Source organism: Ambystoma mexicanum, chromosome 11, assembly GCF_040938575.1.
Source record: "Ambystoma mexicanum isolate Mex_15411 chromosome 11, UKY_AmexF1_1, whole genome shotgun sequence".
NCBI classification, from domain to species: Eukaryota; Metazoa; Chordata; class Amphibia; order Caudata; family Ambystomatidae; genus Ambystoma; species Ambystoma mexicanum.
Window position 1 is genome coordinate 724,373,157 of NC_090934.1, and position 18,071 is coordinate 724,391,227.

At 45.6% G+C, this 18,071-nt stretch overlaps 1 protein-coding gene across 1 annotated transcript in view; it reads right to left on the reverse strand.

Annotated features, from left to right (window-relative positions):
• Nucleotides 1-16,726, reverse strand: part of CYB5R2 (cytochrome b5 reductase 2) — a 208,378-nt gene extending 191,652 nt beyond the window's left edge. The window contains exon 1 of the mRNA XM_069623601.1: nucleotides 16,608-16,726. Coding sequence (XP_069479702.1) covers nucleotides 16,608-16,622 — 15 coding nt within the window. The 5' untranslated portion in view covers nucleotides 16,623-16,726. The remainder of the gene's footprint in view (nucleotides 1-16,607) is intronic.
• Between the last annotated feature and the right edge of the window lie 1,345 nt (nucleotides 16,727-18,071).

Genomic DNA, 18,071 nt, shown 5'->3' on the forward strand with positions numbered 1-18,071 from the left:
CGCTGACTCGAACCGCTGAAGCGTCACTCGTTGACCCTGCCCAGCATTTACAACCGGACTCAACCTGGCTCTACTTCGAACACATTTTGGTGAACGCCCCCAACCTGCTTCACCAAAATCTGAATCTCAACCATGCATCACTACCACATTTAAACCTGTTCAATGCATGCTTGCTGCTTGGGCACACACAATCCAACGTACCTGAACTGAACTTGAGCCACTTGTATTACTGCTCGAAGCCAGGTTCGACCCTTTCGAATCGTCAAGAACTGCAAAAAAGGTACTATTGTTTAACTGCCACCTTGGTCCAGCTCTGGGTCCTAGAGACTGGTTAAGTCATTAATTCCTTTTGTGCATCCGATAAACATATCAGTTATAAAAAATATCATTGTTTTTACTTGCTTTACACCCCGATTCATTAATGCTGCATTGGGCTATGCTTGCTTATACTCTGTTCTTTCCTCAGGGGTGGGTTTTGTGCATTGTTTTTCTATTTAGTTAATTTGCAGATGGTGTGTTTTTTACATTAAAGTGTATCTATTTTTATAGAACCTTGATTGAACATTCCCTGCATTTCAAACTGTTATGCTATGTCTTAAGAGCACAGCCTTCCCTCGGCCCACGCTACCACCAGAGGCAAAGGCGGCATTTCTCTTATCTGTGCACGATTTACCTTTATGATTGTGTTGGCTCTTGCTTTGTAGAAGAGTGAGGGTTGAGTGGGCCTTTTAGCCTCTACTCTTGTACTTCTGCAGGGCAGAATCCAATTAATTACAGGGAGTGGTCTTCATTAATAATAGAAATGGAGAAAGCACAAATGGTTTCCCTAGGGAAATAATCAGAAATCCTATAATAAGTGTATGCAACGGGAGAAGGAAGAAGGATGCAAAGGTAATGCACTGATAACTGCACACAGGCGCGCACTCACAGCAGTGCAAAGGAATGTACCAGAATCAGCAAACAGAGCAATGGCAGGATAAATAGACATAAGCATGCAATATTAGAACACAAGTGCACACTGAAAGCAGAATACAGGCTCCATGTGAGAAAAGCATTGAGGAATTCGTTAAACGCGATTAAAGGGAAAACATGCATTTGACAACCAGGGCACAAGTCCACTGAAAGCAGCACCCATTGGTAGCAGTGTAGACATGCCACGATGGAAGGATACACTGGCACCTAACGGCAAACACATGCATACTGACGGGAAACATTTGACCACTCTGAGAAAAGCTCAGGGGAATAGTGAAATTTAAACAAGCAAACGATATCTCTGCAGCACAAATGTGCGCAGTGGCACAGAGGAGTGCAATTGCACCAGTGCATTGACAGCTGCATATAGGAATGCACTGACAGCAGCAGAAATGTTGCCCTGCAAACATTGGTGGGCGAGGTACACGCAGAGACTTGAAGAATGCGACGAAAAAGGCGAGCACTTGAACGCAGTGTAACAGGAACTACATGCATTTGGCACGCAAGTGCGCGTGACTTACAAGCAGGGGCCTAAGTTAGTCAATACATTTGGTTTTGAGTACCGCTCCCTGTCCCCCAACAAGCTATGCATGTTACCCAATTAAAAAGGGGAACATGGGGCGTTGGCACCATCGCTTTATTATATCATTTTAATAGAAAAAATAGCTTTGTATTACTGTGACTGTTATCACATTGCATCTTTTGTTGTTTTGCCCTGCGTTTGCTAGACGTATCTGAGCTTTACCCACATCTCTTTATGCCCCCTAAACAAACTTAACATTGGCGCTCTCAAATCACCACCCTAGGCTTCCTACAAACACAATACTGTACACACTACATTGTAGTATCAGTTTTATGACTTAATCTACGAGGATTTCCTCTTCTAACTTAATTTCCTCTTCTCTCTCCCCTGCTAACCACCTCCTTCTGCTCTCTCGCTCTCTCTCCTCTACCTCTGCTCATTTTCGCTGCCTGGTGCACCTTCAGAGCCTCACAGGTCCCAAGCCTTCCTCGCCAGTCTCCTGCACTTGCCCCCAGGACTTGCACTTGCCGCAGCATTACTGCACTTGGTTACGACCCATGTTCTGACAGGACTGGGCACACTTGGTCCCTTTTGCCCCCCCCACTGCACTTCCTGCTCTGTTCACCCGCATGATCTGAATGTACCGTGCCTAAGAAGATCATCTGTCTTGTCTTCCCTATGTCTTCCCCTACCACGCATGGCTCCGCTTTGAAACACTTGTGTATAAGCGCAAAATAAACAAACAATCAAAGAACCGTGGCTCAAAATTGATGTAGCTATGAGCGACACTTCACCCAATGAAATGCACTAAAATGGTAAATCTTATTCTATAAATTGCAATACTGCAGTATGTGAAGCGATTTAAGAGTGAGACTCTGTGTAGTGCATACCTAACAGAATCACTTCAAGGAAATAACAATGTTGTCAGATAAGGAAACTAACACAGTGATGTAAAGTGATTTGGCCAGGATCACATACTTTGGTCAAGGGTGAAGCTCAGATTGTAGCCACTTTCCTGGTTCTACAATTTATAATTCAGGAAGTAGACTATGGGGTCATTACGGATATGGTGTTGCAGTAAAAAGGAGGTGGTAACTGAATTATCGCCAAATCTGCCACACTGCCATACTAAGAGTTTGGAGGTAAAGTGGAGAAAATACATCCAGCACTCGGCTGGAAGTATTTTCTTCAATTTACTGCCAAAAACCGGGGGAGTTACTGCAGGTGGATTTACCACCTACTGTAATTCTTCCAAATCACCAATGGAGTCCTGTGGCACTCTATGAATGGGGACTAAATCCACGTTACCACCACTCATAATCAGGCGGATTTCCAGCTGATGTGAGCAGCACTAAAGGTAAAGGAGTATGGCAGGATTTTGGTGGGAAGTATTACCATACTCGTGATGACCCCCCCCTCCATCTGCTCCCATCCCATCTTTAGCTCTACCTCAATGCTCACTGCTTTCTGCATAGTTGTCTTTCAAAAGCTACAAAAGTACTCTGTGGTCAATAAAGCTGAGCTGCAATGCACCACACCACATGCTAAATCAACCAGAAAATAAAAAAGTATGAATTCCTACAAACGTTCAAAAGACAACAACTGAGAATGTCTATCTGGTAAATGATTACAAGAGGATCCAGCAAAAATTCTGGATAAAAAATGCATCTGGCGACCTCCACATCACAATTCAAGGAACAGAAACGTGTGTATGCATTAAAATTAGCCACCTACAGTGATTCGCCATGAAGAAAGATTTGAGAAATTGACAAACTTGAAAAAACCAATAGGTCTACATTTAGCGAATGCTAAGTGTGGCATTTAAAGATTTAATGATTTATACAACAGCATATACCTAAACATGCACAACTATGATGGAAACGTAGCTCGGTGGGTTGAGGCTCGGCTGCCGGGGGTGTGTGTGTGTGTGTGTGTGTGTGTGTGTGTGTACACGCTTGTCACATATATGAAACTTGGTAGGGAGGGCATGGTGTTTATTGCTTCTGATGCCAATTATCAAAGCATCGATTAGCGACATGCAGAGACAATCAAAAGTGGGGGCCTATTTACAACGTGCTCACATTCTGACACTATAGTCTTGTGAAACGCTTACTTACCACAAACTGCTACCTACTAAGTCCAATCCCCTTTGCTCATGGGGGAACAAAGGAAAGATCACCATTAACTGGGTTATACTGCCTGGGGCATATCCTAGCTAGAGGTTTTAGGGGTGTAATGTTATTAGGATGTTATGTTATTTAGAATTTGTATCGTGCTCCGCTGCCATATGCATGGTCACCAGTCACTCTGGTGGATCTGGAAGAGAATAGGTGGGTTTGGTTAGTTGAGGAGAGGGAAAGGCAAGATTGTAGTGCTTTTGTGTTAAGGTTGCAGAACGGAAATGCCCCGAGGTCTGCATGCTTGTAAGCTTTCTAGGTGCGCAGTGTAGCAGGCTTCAAAGGCTTTGTGCCCAGAAGGATCACCCTGTGCCTGCAGTGTGGGCATGTGCTGGCAGGGGTTGAATATGTCAGTTGTAGTTAGAGGTGTACGTCTGTGATGTTTGAAGTATGGGGAGAGAGCAATTATGGAGAGATTTCCCAATAGCAGGGTTGGGAAGTGGTAGAACTTGGATTGTTTAATGCTTGACGTTGGGACAGCCCGATATTTATAATAGCTCTCACCCACACACACTCATAAAAGGCTCCATGCTCCTCCGTAGACGTTAATGGATTATCACGCATGCATTCCACTTGCCAGGGAGTTTCAACAGGTGGAGAGATGTATAATCTACAGACAGGGGACAGCATTGCAATAAAGCTTTAAGTATTGTCCAGTATCCCCATGGCATGACTGAAACCTCCATACAGAACTAGCCGTTCTAACAAGAGCAGTTTGCATTCTCAGACTTGTAGTTACTGTCCCACCTCTACGTATGTACACTTTATAGGGGCTTTGAAGCAGAGACATATATTTCCACATGCAATAACTACTTCCTTTGCATGGTTGTACCCGTAAAGTATGCTTTATCCCAAGAAGTCCAGAATTGGAGCTACCAGAATACAAAGAAAACAAATCAAATTTGGACTGGACTGTTCACATGCGACATTGGACAGCTTCAGTTGTCTGAAATATTTCCACAACAAGGTGCAGACCACAATTAGACTGATGGTGAGGGCGGCAGTTTGATTTATTTATTTTGATTTGCAAGGCGCTAAACCCAAGATTTGCTTCGGAGTGCTTAGAGATATAACCCAGTTATCCAATTGTCCTTCATGTCAGGGGTGAGTGATGCATTCTCTGCTGTGTGTTGATCGGCATTTGGTACTCATTTGCTTTTGAATTATAGATGAAGAGCTGCATCTGACAGAAGGCAATAAAAGGAGGGCTTGGCATCTTATTCACATGTGACACTGAGGCGACTTCAGATGACAATATAGGCTGCAGTGGGTTAGATTTATTATCTATTAAGGTTGCTTTTTCTTTTTTAATTATTTGGAACAAGCAGGCAAAATATTTTGCATTATGTGGTGTGAGAAACCCAAGGGATTTTCACTGTACATCACCTCAGGGGAGCAGGTCAGGGGCACCCGATGATGATACACGGTATCCACTTCCCTTTTTTGACCTCTTCCGCATCCTACTGTACTGGAGTTACTGATTTGCAAGCCCCTCCCTCCCCCCATTTTCCCTCAAACACTGAGACGAGAAGGAGGGAGATTGGGAGGATGAAGATTGCTGACAAGAAACATGCTCAGAGACAGAAGACAGACTATTTCCTTTTGACAGCAGTCTGTCCCAGTAATGAGCCAGGCAAAGTCTGGCCTCCCTTTACAACTATGCACACCTGAACCTAATTACCTGTCCCGGGAAGTATAAAAGGTGGGACACAGAGGCACACTCTGAGTGAGTCGGGGATGCTGGAAGGTGCCGGGAAGCAGGAGAAATACCAAGCAAGCTGCAGAGACCCTGGGAGACCTGGAGGAGGAAAAAACCGCCCAAACACTCGCCCTGTTACTTGAGAGGAGACTGCAGTGTGGAGAGGGAACTGTCCCTCCAGGAGGCAAGAGCAGGGGCAGCTCTGGTTGCCTGGCGGTACCCACAGCAAAACTCCTCCCATGGGCCAGGCAAGCAAACCCAGGTCTCTAAGGGGCAGGAGAGATCCTGACCTCATTTGAACGCCCCCCCTTTGGCTCCTGCAGCTCCCAAAATCATGGAATTCCGTTTTGGGGAGCTGTGAAGTGGGAGCGAAATTATCACAGTGCATTCCGGGACTCGGAGTCCAAAACCATATATTGAAAACCCGTGAATTTTGAGAGGAGGCTCGAGCCCGGCAGAGGGAAGACTTCTCTGTGAATTATAAATCTTGAGAGGGGTCTGAACTCGGCGGGGCGAGACCCTGTGCGCGAAGCAAGACACACGAGGAAACAGTAGTTCCAAGATGGAAGTTTAATACAAGGAGAAAGATGCCGAGACCGGAGAGGGTTGCAAGGAGGGAAGTACCTTTGACCTTAATTGACCATTACTTTCGTGAGCCTTTGAAATTAAGAAACGTAAGACCAGGAATTAAGGCTGATCAAACCTGTACAGCGTGTCTGAGATACCCGGGGCTCTTCCGCATCTATAACCAAGGTGGGGAGGAGCGATTGGCTCCTACAACAAAGCAGCATCTTAAAAGACAGCAAAGCAGGTGAGTCGGAGAGACTAATATCAAACCATCTTGTCTTTTGAACCAAGGTTGCAAGCATCAACATTGTATGAAGTGAACAGTGTGTGAGGCGTTTGTAAGGTGCAACGCGAATAATTGAAAACCAAAAGTAGTAGTCGAACTTTGTAATTGAACTTTGGGAGGCCAAGAAGAGATATACACAGAATGGTCCGGCGCTGCGTGGGCACTAATTCGAAAGTCTCTGTTAGGTTTCCAACTGATGCTTGAGTGTGAGAAAAGGGAATATTAAGATCAAACCCTCCTTAATCTTCATCCCTGGTTACAGTCCGTAGAGTTGCCACCCATCCAGATTTACACCCGACTGATTGTATTTTTGGTTTTGAAAATTGCCGAAACCATTATTAAAGAATAGAGAGAGAGGAAATGGGGGTTCTCAACTGAGAATATCTGGTTGGCATACCAACACCCACCCACACCCCACTCTCTCTACCCCCAACACCCTCACCTTCTCTATCAGACCCGTTTCCTGGGGTGGGCAAAGTGGGCGACTGCCCGGAAAGCACACCTAAATAGCTTGGGGTGCAAGAAGGGGCCCAAACCAGAGTGCTGGCTTTGAGACGCCGGACACAAAGTTAAGCATCCCTTTGTTAGAAACAAAGGAATGCTTATTGTGAATGCAGCCTCTGATATGCTCAGGAGACCCACACCCTTTTCCCATTGCACTTATTGTTGACAGAGCCTTTAAAGTGTGGGTCATTTATAAGTGATGTTTCATTTAAATGGCCATTGTGTATTTTCTTAACATGTCAGTGTTAAGAATGGAACATGGGGCATTTTTATTCTGAAGGCCAGCACAAAGCATCAGTTAGCTGACCAAACCTAGGCATTCATCCAAGATAATTAACGTGCCACTTAGAAAAGGTTTTAAACTATGTTGTTTATTTTCATGTCTTTATTTGACACACCAAAAAGTATTGTTTTGTAAATTACTTTTTAGTTATTCTTGTGGCTGCTTTGGGACTTGGACTAAATGCATCCGATCAGCATTAAAGCTCTTTTTATTTTCTTAACAAACCAACCACTGCCTAGCGGCACCTCAATGTGACTTGGCACCTTGAATAGGAAAGCAGGGGTAATTGTGTTTCACCATGCAGACAGTAGTCCATGGCAAATCAATGCTGTGATATGTATGCAGAAATGATGTGTGCACTGCACAAGTCTCTACTCTGTTGGTTAATGGTGTCTATGTGGTGCACCTCTATATAACAGAACAAATGCCTGTTTTGCATGATGCATCCCATATCCATACAATAGCACACTGGAATGTTTTGTGTATGTGGTTCTGATGAGTATGCCATACTGTGCCCACACTTTAACACATAAAGCAACCAAAGAAGTTGCCTGAAGTTGTACATACACTAGGCCAAACGCCCTTTCTACACTGCTACACCATGATTTTCACTAGCTGCAGGCCAGCACTAACTAATAAGAGATGCTAATGCCAGTTCTTTTTGCAGATATATCCCATGAGGCCTGTGTAACGGTGAGGAGGTAGTGGATGAGGAACTGTGGACCCTTTATCATACATTAAAAGTCAGTTTTGTTTAAAACGCTTCATCAGCTTATTACTGGTCAGGCTAAAGTTTGTAAAAGGTACAATCCTGTGTATCCTTTTTGTGCATTGTTTATTGTGTGTCTCTTGTAGGGTATCCTTCCCTGTCTATAGACATAATTCTCTAAAGATGTTTCTGCATTGGGGGCTGGGCATGCTCACACTGACACTCAGCCCCTCCTCATCTAAAATGTTCCCGAAAGAAGACAAATAGCCCTTGTACCCCATTTTAGTAGCTGATGTTGCAGCCATTTTATACTTGCATCCAAAAACGTAAGCTGTCTGAATGAGTATGTATGGGTCATGGTTACAAACATTTTAATGATAGGGTGTGTGTTGTGAACAGTGATGGGAGCACCAAGCCATGGGTCTTATTTATTTATTTAGAGATTCACACATACAACCATTTTATCACAGGCTTGTTTATCAAATATGGAGATCTCTGATCACTGTTATATTCCTGAAATGCTCATGTGATTTAATGCAAAGCAAACAGGAACACTCATTGGTGCCATTTCTCCCCTTTCCCACTCTCATAGATGCATTTTGAAAGAGTACAAAAGGAGTGTCCCCGACTGTTCATCTTGGAATGATAACCTTCTAAGAAAAAATAATTCATATGGTTTAGTCTAGTATTGCCCCTTGTGAAATACAAGTGAGGTGGTACGAATAGAATACCTGCAACACAGGGCCAGTGGTCAGTAGGCCCTCAGACCCCGGTAGGCTGGTTACACCACAGTGTACCAATACAGACTGTTTGAAATTGCATTCAGGCATGGGCTTCCCTATGAGCAGGTGACAGGAGCACATTTTACTTGAGCAGCAACAGCTGTGTTTTCACACTAGATTTCTTCTGTAAAATACTTGAATTACAATGTAATGAAACCAGCTTCATTTGTATAGCAATGATGTATTGATATTGAGATACTGAGGAGGGGTTTTGTGATGTGACACAGCGGTGTAGTATGGCAGTGATGTGTGCCAGTCAGGGGAGTGGGGAGACGCATTCTAGTGTTTCGCCCTAGGCACCAAGTTGGCTAGAAACTGCCCTGCTCTCTACCCCCTCCCAAAGTCCACCCTCTCTAGCCTCACCCACCTAAACCCCACCCCACTCTCTACTCCAAACCCACTGACCCTAACCTGTCTACCAACACCCGCTCTACCCCTACCCACACTAGCCCCACTCACTACACCCCACCCACCATACCCCCACTCGCTATACCCCCACCCACACAATCCCCACTCTGTACACCCAATCCACCCTACCACACCCACCCTAACCCCAGTCTATCTACCCAGCCTCAGAAGGATAGCTCAGGGGCAACGTGCTCGCCTTGGAAGCAAGTCGATGCAGAGCAACACAGGTTTGATCCCTGGGTCCGCGCTTAGAAACCTCTGGGTATTAAGCACGTTATAAATAACCAATTACAATTACCCCCACCCACCCTAGATCCACTCTATCTAACCCCACCCACCAAACCTAGCACACCTCTCTCCAACCCCAAGCATCCAGCCAGCCTACCCCAACCTCTCTAACCCCACACACCCTACTTTATTTGTTGATAGTGCCCAGGCCCGGAGGTATAGCGCTAGAAAGGTTACAATACATGTTACAATGTTACAGTTTACGTTACAGCCAGTACATTTCAAGTGAGGTAGTCCGTTATTTTCAGGAATATTTGTTAAACAATGCAGTTTTTACATTTTTGCGAAAGATCAGGTAGAAGTGTTATTCTTGGATACAAGATTGATAGGGTGTTCTAGAGAGTGGGAGCGATAACCGTGAAGCTTGTTCCACCAGTACTCTTTCGGTTGAAGCTGCAGAGGTTGGACTTTTTTCAAAAGCGATGGGTGAGATATGGGAGAGGAGTGTTGTGGAGGCAGCGATGAGTGATGAGTAGGATTTTGAACTCAATGCATACCTTAATTGGTAGCCAGTGGGCTTTGCATCTCACCAGGGAGATGTGAAGAGGTATTTTCATGCCCCACACTGCCCTGGGGGTGTGATTTTGGATCAGTTGTAGTTTATCAAGGTTTTTTGTGGAGGTTCCTACAAGGATGGCAGTGCAGTAATCTAGTTTACTTCTAATAATGGCCATGGCTAGTGTGAGGCAGTTGTTGGTGGTAAGGAATTTTCTGGATAGGTTGATGAGTTTGGTAGAATAGGCTTCGGACGAGGCTACCGCCTTGACATGTTTCTGCATGTTTAGCTCTGAATCAAAATAAACTCCTAGAGTTATTACGTGGGTTGATACGGGGGCAATGTTCCCGTCAATGCAGAAAGAGGCGAAAGCAGGGTCAAGGTGTTTGAGGCAGTGCCGAGAACCGACAATGAGGAGCTCCGTCTTGTCATCATTTTGGCAAAGTGGTGTGTAGCCATCCAGGCATGGATGATGCTGTAAATACAGTCGATATTCACCGAATCAAGTTCATGGTTGCCCGTGCGTTTGAGGACCTGCGTGTCATTGCCAAAGTTTGTGTACAGGATGTTTAAGCTGTCCAGAGGGTCAAAGAGTGGCTTGGTGTACATATTGTACAATGTAGGTGAGAGACGGGATCCTTGTGGGACTCCATAGGAGACGTGGATGGGGTCGGCTGCTTCAGCCCATGCTAAGACCCTGTAGGATTGTCCAGTCAGGAAGGACTTGATCCAGTTAGCCGCTCCTATGGAGAGGTTGAAAGTGGCAGTGAGGTGGTGGCATAGGATGTCGTGGTCGACGAAATCAAAGGCTGCTGATAGGTCAAGTAGGAAGAGATCCCCAGCGCCATAAATTCGATCAAGCTGAATCTTAAGGTCGAGGGGTGCTCAGTCTGACATCCAGACAGCACTGTTGCGCATTCAGGTGGATCGATCGGGAATGGGGGGGGAGATTTCAAAAATGTCATGTACCCTGCACAAGATCGTAAGCACACGGGGGCTAAAGTGGGTGGCACACCCAATAAACTGAGCACATTCGCTCTTGCGATGCAGCTGGTGGACGCCTGGAGGGAGGTCCACCCACTCGAGTGTGGCTTCTTGTTCCTGTCGGGGGTGCATGGCTTGCTATCCAGGTTGGATTACTTATTTGTCTAGTGGAGGGATATACATAGGCTTAGGTTGGCTACCTTCCTAACTAGCAGCATCTCAGATCATTCTCCTTTGGAAATGGTACTTGATACTAGTAAAAAGATGGAATGGCCCCCATGGCGTATGAATAGCTATTATCCAGGGTTTCTGCAATTTTTGGAGGAGGTGGCATCCGAGACAAATAAATATTTTGATATAAACACAGCATCGGCACACAATTGAAAGGTGCTATGGGAAGGTTACAAGGCGGTGCTGCAGGGCAATATGATCTCCCTAGCTGCTGCTCACAAAAAGGCCCATAGATAGGCGAGGCAGAGGAGCAGGAACGGGCGGCTGAAGAGGACTATCTGGAGCAGGGTACCCTAGATAGATGGGATGAGCCTCGCAGAGCACAGGAACGACTTTGAAATATCGCACTGGCCAATGCCAAACAGGCGCAGTGGCTCAAGAAAAGCAAGATATATGAATCAGGACACAGGGCCGGTAAGATGTTAGCCTGGCCGGAAAAGTGGAAGGAAGGATACAAGTATGTGAGAGAGGTGGTTGATTCGAAAGGGGTGTGGGTTGTAGATGATGCTCAGATCACAGAGTAGTTTGACACCTTTTATGAGGATCTCTATTGCTCCCAACAGGCTGGAAATCAGGTGGGGGGGGCTTTCTCTTTTTGATAAATGTCACTCTGCTGCGGCTGACCCCTGCCCAGAGAGATTCCCTAGAGTCAGAAATTATGGGGGAGGAGGTGGTGGCAGCGGTGTCGTGCCTGCGGTCGGGCAAGGCTCCTGGACCCAATTGGTTTCCGGTTGAGGTTTGGAAAAAGCTGGCTGAAACGACGTTGCTGCACCAGCATAACTTGTTTACTCACTCAGAAAATACTGGTATACTCCCTCTGGACATCAGGAGAGCTTGCATTGTTGTCATTCCCAAGGTGGATAGGCAGAGGATATACTGTGCCTGAATATAGGACCATCTCTCTTATTAACAGGTTAGTTAAATTCCTGGAGGGTGTGCTCGCTGACTACCTTACTTAAGTTATCGTGTCTTTGGTCCACCCGGATCAATGCGGGTTTATGTCTGACAAATCCACAAGGATGAACATTTACAGGCTGTTCATGGCCATATCTCAGGCACATACATTGGTGGATCCATTGGCACTTTGCTCGGTGCACCTGGAAAAGGCTTTCGACTCGGTGGAATGGAGGTTCCTGTATGAGATCCTTTCTAACGTAGACTTTGGGGAATGTGTTACGGGATGGGTACGACTACTGTATGCATCTCCAACTGCTGAGGTGTGGGTTGATGGCGTGACCTCCCGGGCTTTTTCCCTTGAGAGGGGAATGAGGCATGGCTGCTCCCCCCGCCCCTTCTATTTACGCTAGCTATAGAACCACTGGCCATCTGCTTGTGAACTGACCAGCCCTGGTCAGGTTTCTGTTAGAAGAATGGGGGTGAGGACCAAGTCTCGCTATATGCAAACAATCTCTTGGTGTACCTTAGCAAACCGCAGGACGCCATTGCTAGTGTTACATAGACTCTGTGGGAGTTCAAAGGGGCTAGCGGGCTAAAAGTCAACTGGGATAAATCCATCTTCTTCTCCCTTCAGGGGTCAACGGACGATCTTCCCCCGAACTGTCCGTACTGGGTGTCAGTCAGGGGTTTTAAATATTTAGGGGTCTGGGTTGGTCTTGACCTCACTGATTACGTACGTCACAATCTGCACCCTATCACTGATAGGTTTTTGCAGGATGTCACTCACTGGAAGTCCCTCCCATTAACACTATTCAGGAAAGCGGCTCTGTTAAGCATGCTAGCCTTGCCAAGGTATATGTATTTCCTGCAAAGCACTCCACTGCAGATTCCAAGGGGAGAATTTGACCAAGTGAATTTGGCTCTGCTGACTCTTTTATGGAGTGTGGGCAGCCCTGTATCGCCTTGGTCACGCTGCAGCTCTCGGTTTGAGAAGGGAGAATCTGGCTCCCTAACTTGCGCAGTTACTACTGGGCTGCCCAGTTGACCATTGTAAACGATTAGCTCCACAGGGCTGTGTCGCTGCCGAATATCGGGACTGAACGGGGATGGATGGTGGGGATGCCCTCTTCCCAAGTTCTCTACAGAGGCCAGAAGCAGAGACTGCTTCCACCCATTATGCAGCACACTAGACAGATATGGATGGACTCCCATCGGTATGTGGGTTGGGGGATAAAGCCACCCTGATGCAGCCACTATAGAATAATGCCCTTCTCCCAGAAGTGGGTAGGATAGGCAGACTCAGGATATGGGAAAGATGTGAGGTACGACGTGTTGGGGATGTGGTGAGTTATGTGACAAATTTGTTTTGGCATGGACCGAAGCATACCACTACCTACAGCTTTTTCAAGCTCTTTTGCATGCTCGGCTCAGTTTCAGTCACTTTGGGCGGTCCCGGCCTGCTCCCGAATAGAAACGAACCTTCTTCCGTAGCGCATAAACAGCAAGGTTATTTCCACCCTCTATCAGGTCCTTGCCGCCTTTGCTGCAAAACACTTGGTCAATCTTAAAACACAGTGTGAGAGGGACATTGGCCCGTTGCAACCTGAAGATTGGGTGGAGGCTCTACTCGTTCCTAAGGAGATGGTACCTCAGCCCGTGTAAGGCTGATACTACTCAAAGTCTTGCACAGGGTATATTATTCTCATACTGCCTTACACAAGTGGGGGCGGGCGGATCATGCTGAATTCTTAGGTGTGGGGGGTCGGAAGAGACATTTTTTTCACATTCTCTGGGAGTGCCCAGAGGTTCGCTGCTTCTGGCAGAAATGAGTGGACAAGATCCACTCTGTTACCGGTCTGGAGGTGCCTGGGGACCCCCGATTAGTGCATTTAGGGGTTTGGGGGGAAACAGGCATCACAGGGTTTGAGAAACTGTCTGCGTCTACGGCGGCCGCACTGAAGAAAACTGTTGCGACGTAGTGGGGGGCGGCAGATCACCCGAGATTGGTTAATGGGTTGCAGAAATTGACTGCTGTATGGCTCTGGAGAAAATAATATATAATGCAAGAGGCTGCCCTGGGAAATGGGAGAAGATCTGGGGGAAGCGGGATGGGGAGGGGGGTTAATTTGGGGACTGCCTGTTTACGGATTGGTACTAAGTGTGGCCATGGAAGTTTTTTCTTTTGATGAGGATCCCTGGGGTAGATTATTTCTTCAATCTTGGTAATGTCACCCCACTGTGCTTCTGTAAAATGTTTTCCTTTCATGCTGTGATGTTTTTAATTTCTGGTTATATTCAAAACAATTCAAAGTGTTTTAAACAACAACAACAACAAAAAAGTAAAGCCAGCTCACCCTGTTATCTCCTCTGACAAAACAAATACGATTATGGTGGAAATATTTTCTGGCTGGATTTTATGACTGGCTAATGCCTCTAAAAGGTTGGTACCAATTGGGAAGAGCCATCTTAATGGTGGATATGCCTAAATTGGGTTTTAAACGTTCATGCTCATATTAAATTAATTTGGTTGGGCAATAATGGCAATGTATCTTAAAAATTGCAACAGACCAGACTGCAATTGAGGTGTGCTTTATAAAATAGCTAAAGAAGCACTCTCACCTTTTCTTTCCGTGATATTCTTCAGGAATGTTGGCTTGGTGAGATAATGTGCCTGCTGCAGTGATTGATGTGAAACATGCAACTAGAGCTCTGCTGCAGGTGCTTATCCCACTGGGATCTCCGAGCTTAAGAGAATTCTTACAGCTGCTTTTAAAACGAATAAACATTTTCAGAAATGAAATGATCAGTGTCATCTATTTATCTGGCAAAATTGTCAAGTGGGTTAATGCACATATTGTTTAAATCTGAACAGCTTGACAGTCGCTGGATCCAATATTGTCAGAACCAGCTCATCTTTTCTAGGTCAAAAAATGTATGGTATATAGTTTAGTAAAAGGTCATTTCAGATTTACATAATTCTTAATTTGTATACTGCAGATTGCTACCTAAACAAACTAATACAGATACACTCAAAAAAATAACTGCACGCATGATTTTTCTCTTCTCTTTTGTGCTACAGTTTTAAAATCTATAAAAGTGGCGTGGGACTATCACAGAGTTGGCGGGGCTTCAAGTTCGGTATTTGCTTCAAACAAAGGTGGCAACCCTAACAGCCGCACACATGGGCAAACTGACAGCAGCACGAAAAACACAATCTGGAGGCAGAACAGACATGCACAACGTAGACAGGGACCACGGCCACCTGCAAACACGCATGCAGCATTTAGCAACAGACACAAGTTGCCCATTGCACTCACTGAAGCAGTTAACAAAACAATATTTTAGTAGACATTGTGCACACCGACCGCAATGCACAGGAAGCACGATGATAGGAGCGTTGGAGACCTCATAGCACCTGCCAACTGGCAAATTAAAATATTGACGACTTCTAACAACTGAGTACGCTTGGGAACGCTGACAGCGGCAGCACTCACAGGCAGCAGTACTGGAAGCATTGCCACCGTGACCCGACAGCATACACATTGACAGCCAAACACTGGAGCACACTGAGAAAAAACATAGAAGGAAATAATGACATCTCACAACCCACGGACAGCACTGACCGAAGCACAGCATGGGGACATGGGTTTGCAGCAGCATGGACCGCACACAAGAGGGACGGCCTGATAACGTGATCCAAGAGCACGTTTTAATGAGGTACACGTGGGGCAGCAACAGCAGGGGCATGCACTGACAGCAGCACAGAGAACACTGACAGCAGCGCAGCGGGAACAGCGCATACGATAATGGCACACACATGCAGAGTGGCAGCAGGATGGAGGTACACAAAGACCCCCGCACTGCAGGAAATACTGAAACGGGGCAGTTGCAAATTCGCATGCTTCCCCAAGCACACAGGGGCACGCTGACAGTAGCGCCGAGAAATGCATCCACAGCAGCAGGGAGGGAAATTCACAGTGGCAGCGGCGCGCGGGGCTTAGCAGTTATACACATCATAGCAGAACCGCAGCAGTGGGCCGGGCAAAAGCCTCCTGCGCCCAAAACGTGCTGATCACATTTTATATGCTTTGCTCAGTGGTTAAACGAGGATGGATTCGTGCTAACAGCTGGAAGGTGACAGTTGTCAACAATGGGCAGACTTTATTCAAAATACAAAAATAAATGCAGGGTATAGGAACTTGTGTTGGACTGGAAACTTTTTCAGGTTGCCTATACTCTCCAATCGCACCCCCCAACCCTCCCAACAAAAAAAGCTGGTGCGTTTTCAGAGTTGCACTGCCCCTTGGGCGCTCGCATCATTATTGAAGTTCGGCTTCATTGTGTCGGAATGCAGTTTCGCACATCGTTGCATCCGACCTGAAAACATGTTTCTTTAATCGGCCGTGTGTGTGTGAACGTCCTGTTCATATGTCTGCAGAGGCGGAAACAGCCTCAGCACCCAAGTATCGCACGGTGTAAACCGCGGGGATGGCTGTCAAGCACTCCCCTCCCCTGAGAAAGCGCTCTCGCACAGGCCCACCGATTGCCTTGAACCCTGGAGTATGGGCTGCCGTTTCCAAGACTCATCATTTTGTTTACCCCGTTTTACCATGTGCACAGTACCATACATTTGAAATGCATTTATCACCGTCCTCCTTCGCAGAACGTCTACGTTTACATCGGCACGTGCCACAAAGAGCCCTTAGAAGCAATGGCCTTTAGATTAATGAAAAAAAACCGAGCATCCTTTTGTGATAGACAAAGTAAGGAGGAAAATCGAAAACGTTCAAAGTGCACTTACCAAGGGTAGCTCCATGATTAGAGCTCGTCCACCCGCACTGTCTCGAACAAAAAAACCACCGATGTCAATGTGGAGCGAGTGTTAGCCCTCAAGGGAAAAAGCACAACCGAGTGTAAAAACAACCCCAAACTAAGCACAGCCCACAAATGACGCGAGTTAGCTATACAAGGTTTTACAGAAAATGCATTTTTTTGGCAAATTGAATAGAGCCAAATAATTTTGTTCTGAGTGTGTGTGTGTGCATACACCCGTATTTTTTGGCTCTTTGTTGGAGCTTGGTACTTTTGCCTGGATGGCCTGGGATAACCAGAGCAAAATGTTTTTTCAACATACTTGCCAACCCGACTGATTTAGGTAGTAGGCTACTATTTTTTTTTACAGTCCTATCGCCTACACATTTGGGTGACAGATCCTACTGCTTTTTACAGTTGCAGGTAATTTATGTGACTCTAAGACAATTAATCTGTCTGTGCGGTGGGCGGGTAACCGATACATTTGAGTGATGGGCTCAGATCAATCCACTGACCTGACAGCTACATGACTCTGCCCTGCACTCTTGCCGCCAGGACCGACCTTTGGTGAACCACTAGAGAAGGCAAGTGGCAGAGCGTACCACCATCACAAAGCATCTGCATATCAGACTAAAGAGGGTATCAGTTTCCATGTTGTTCAGTGTTCAACCTGCACTGCATATGCACTGCCCGGGCAATTAATTAAATTCATTTGGTTGGGCAATAATGGCAATGTTTCTTAAAAATTGCAACAGACCAGTCTGAAATTGAGGTGTGCTTTATAAAATAGCTAAAGAAGCACTCTCACCTTTTCTTTCCGTGATATTCTTCAGGAATGTTGGCTTGGTGGGATAATGTGCCTGCTGCAGTGATTGATGTGAAACATGCAACTAGAGCTCTGCTGCATGTGCTTATCCCACTGGGATCTCCGAGCTTAAGAGAATTCTTATAGAAATGTTTATAGCCGCTTTTAAAACTAATAAACATTTTCAGACATGAAATGATCAGTGTCATCTATTTATCCTGGAAAATTGTCAAGTGGGTTAATGCACATATTGTTTAAATCTGAACACCTTGACAGTCGCTGGATGCAATTTTGTCAGCACCAGCTCATCTTTTCTAGATCAAAAAATGTATGGTATATAGTTTAGTTAAAGATAATTTCAGTTTAAGCTTAAGAGAATTCTTATAGAAATGCCTGCTGCCCCGGCTGCTGCTACAGAGCAGTGGCAAATGTTGCCTACTAATTATTTTCTGTTAAGTTAAGTAATTGAATTTGGTGTTAACTTACTATTCACAACTATACATTTTAAACATTTAATAATCTTTCCATGTTGTGCTGTTTGGTGGGTTGTGCATTTTAGAATGCTCCAATGGTGCCAACAATGTATGTTTTGTAATTTCATGTGATGTCATTTTTATGCTTAGTATTATTGAAACTTAAAAAATCCTA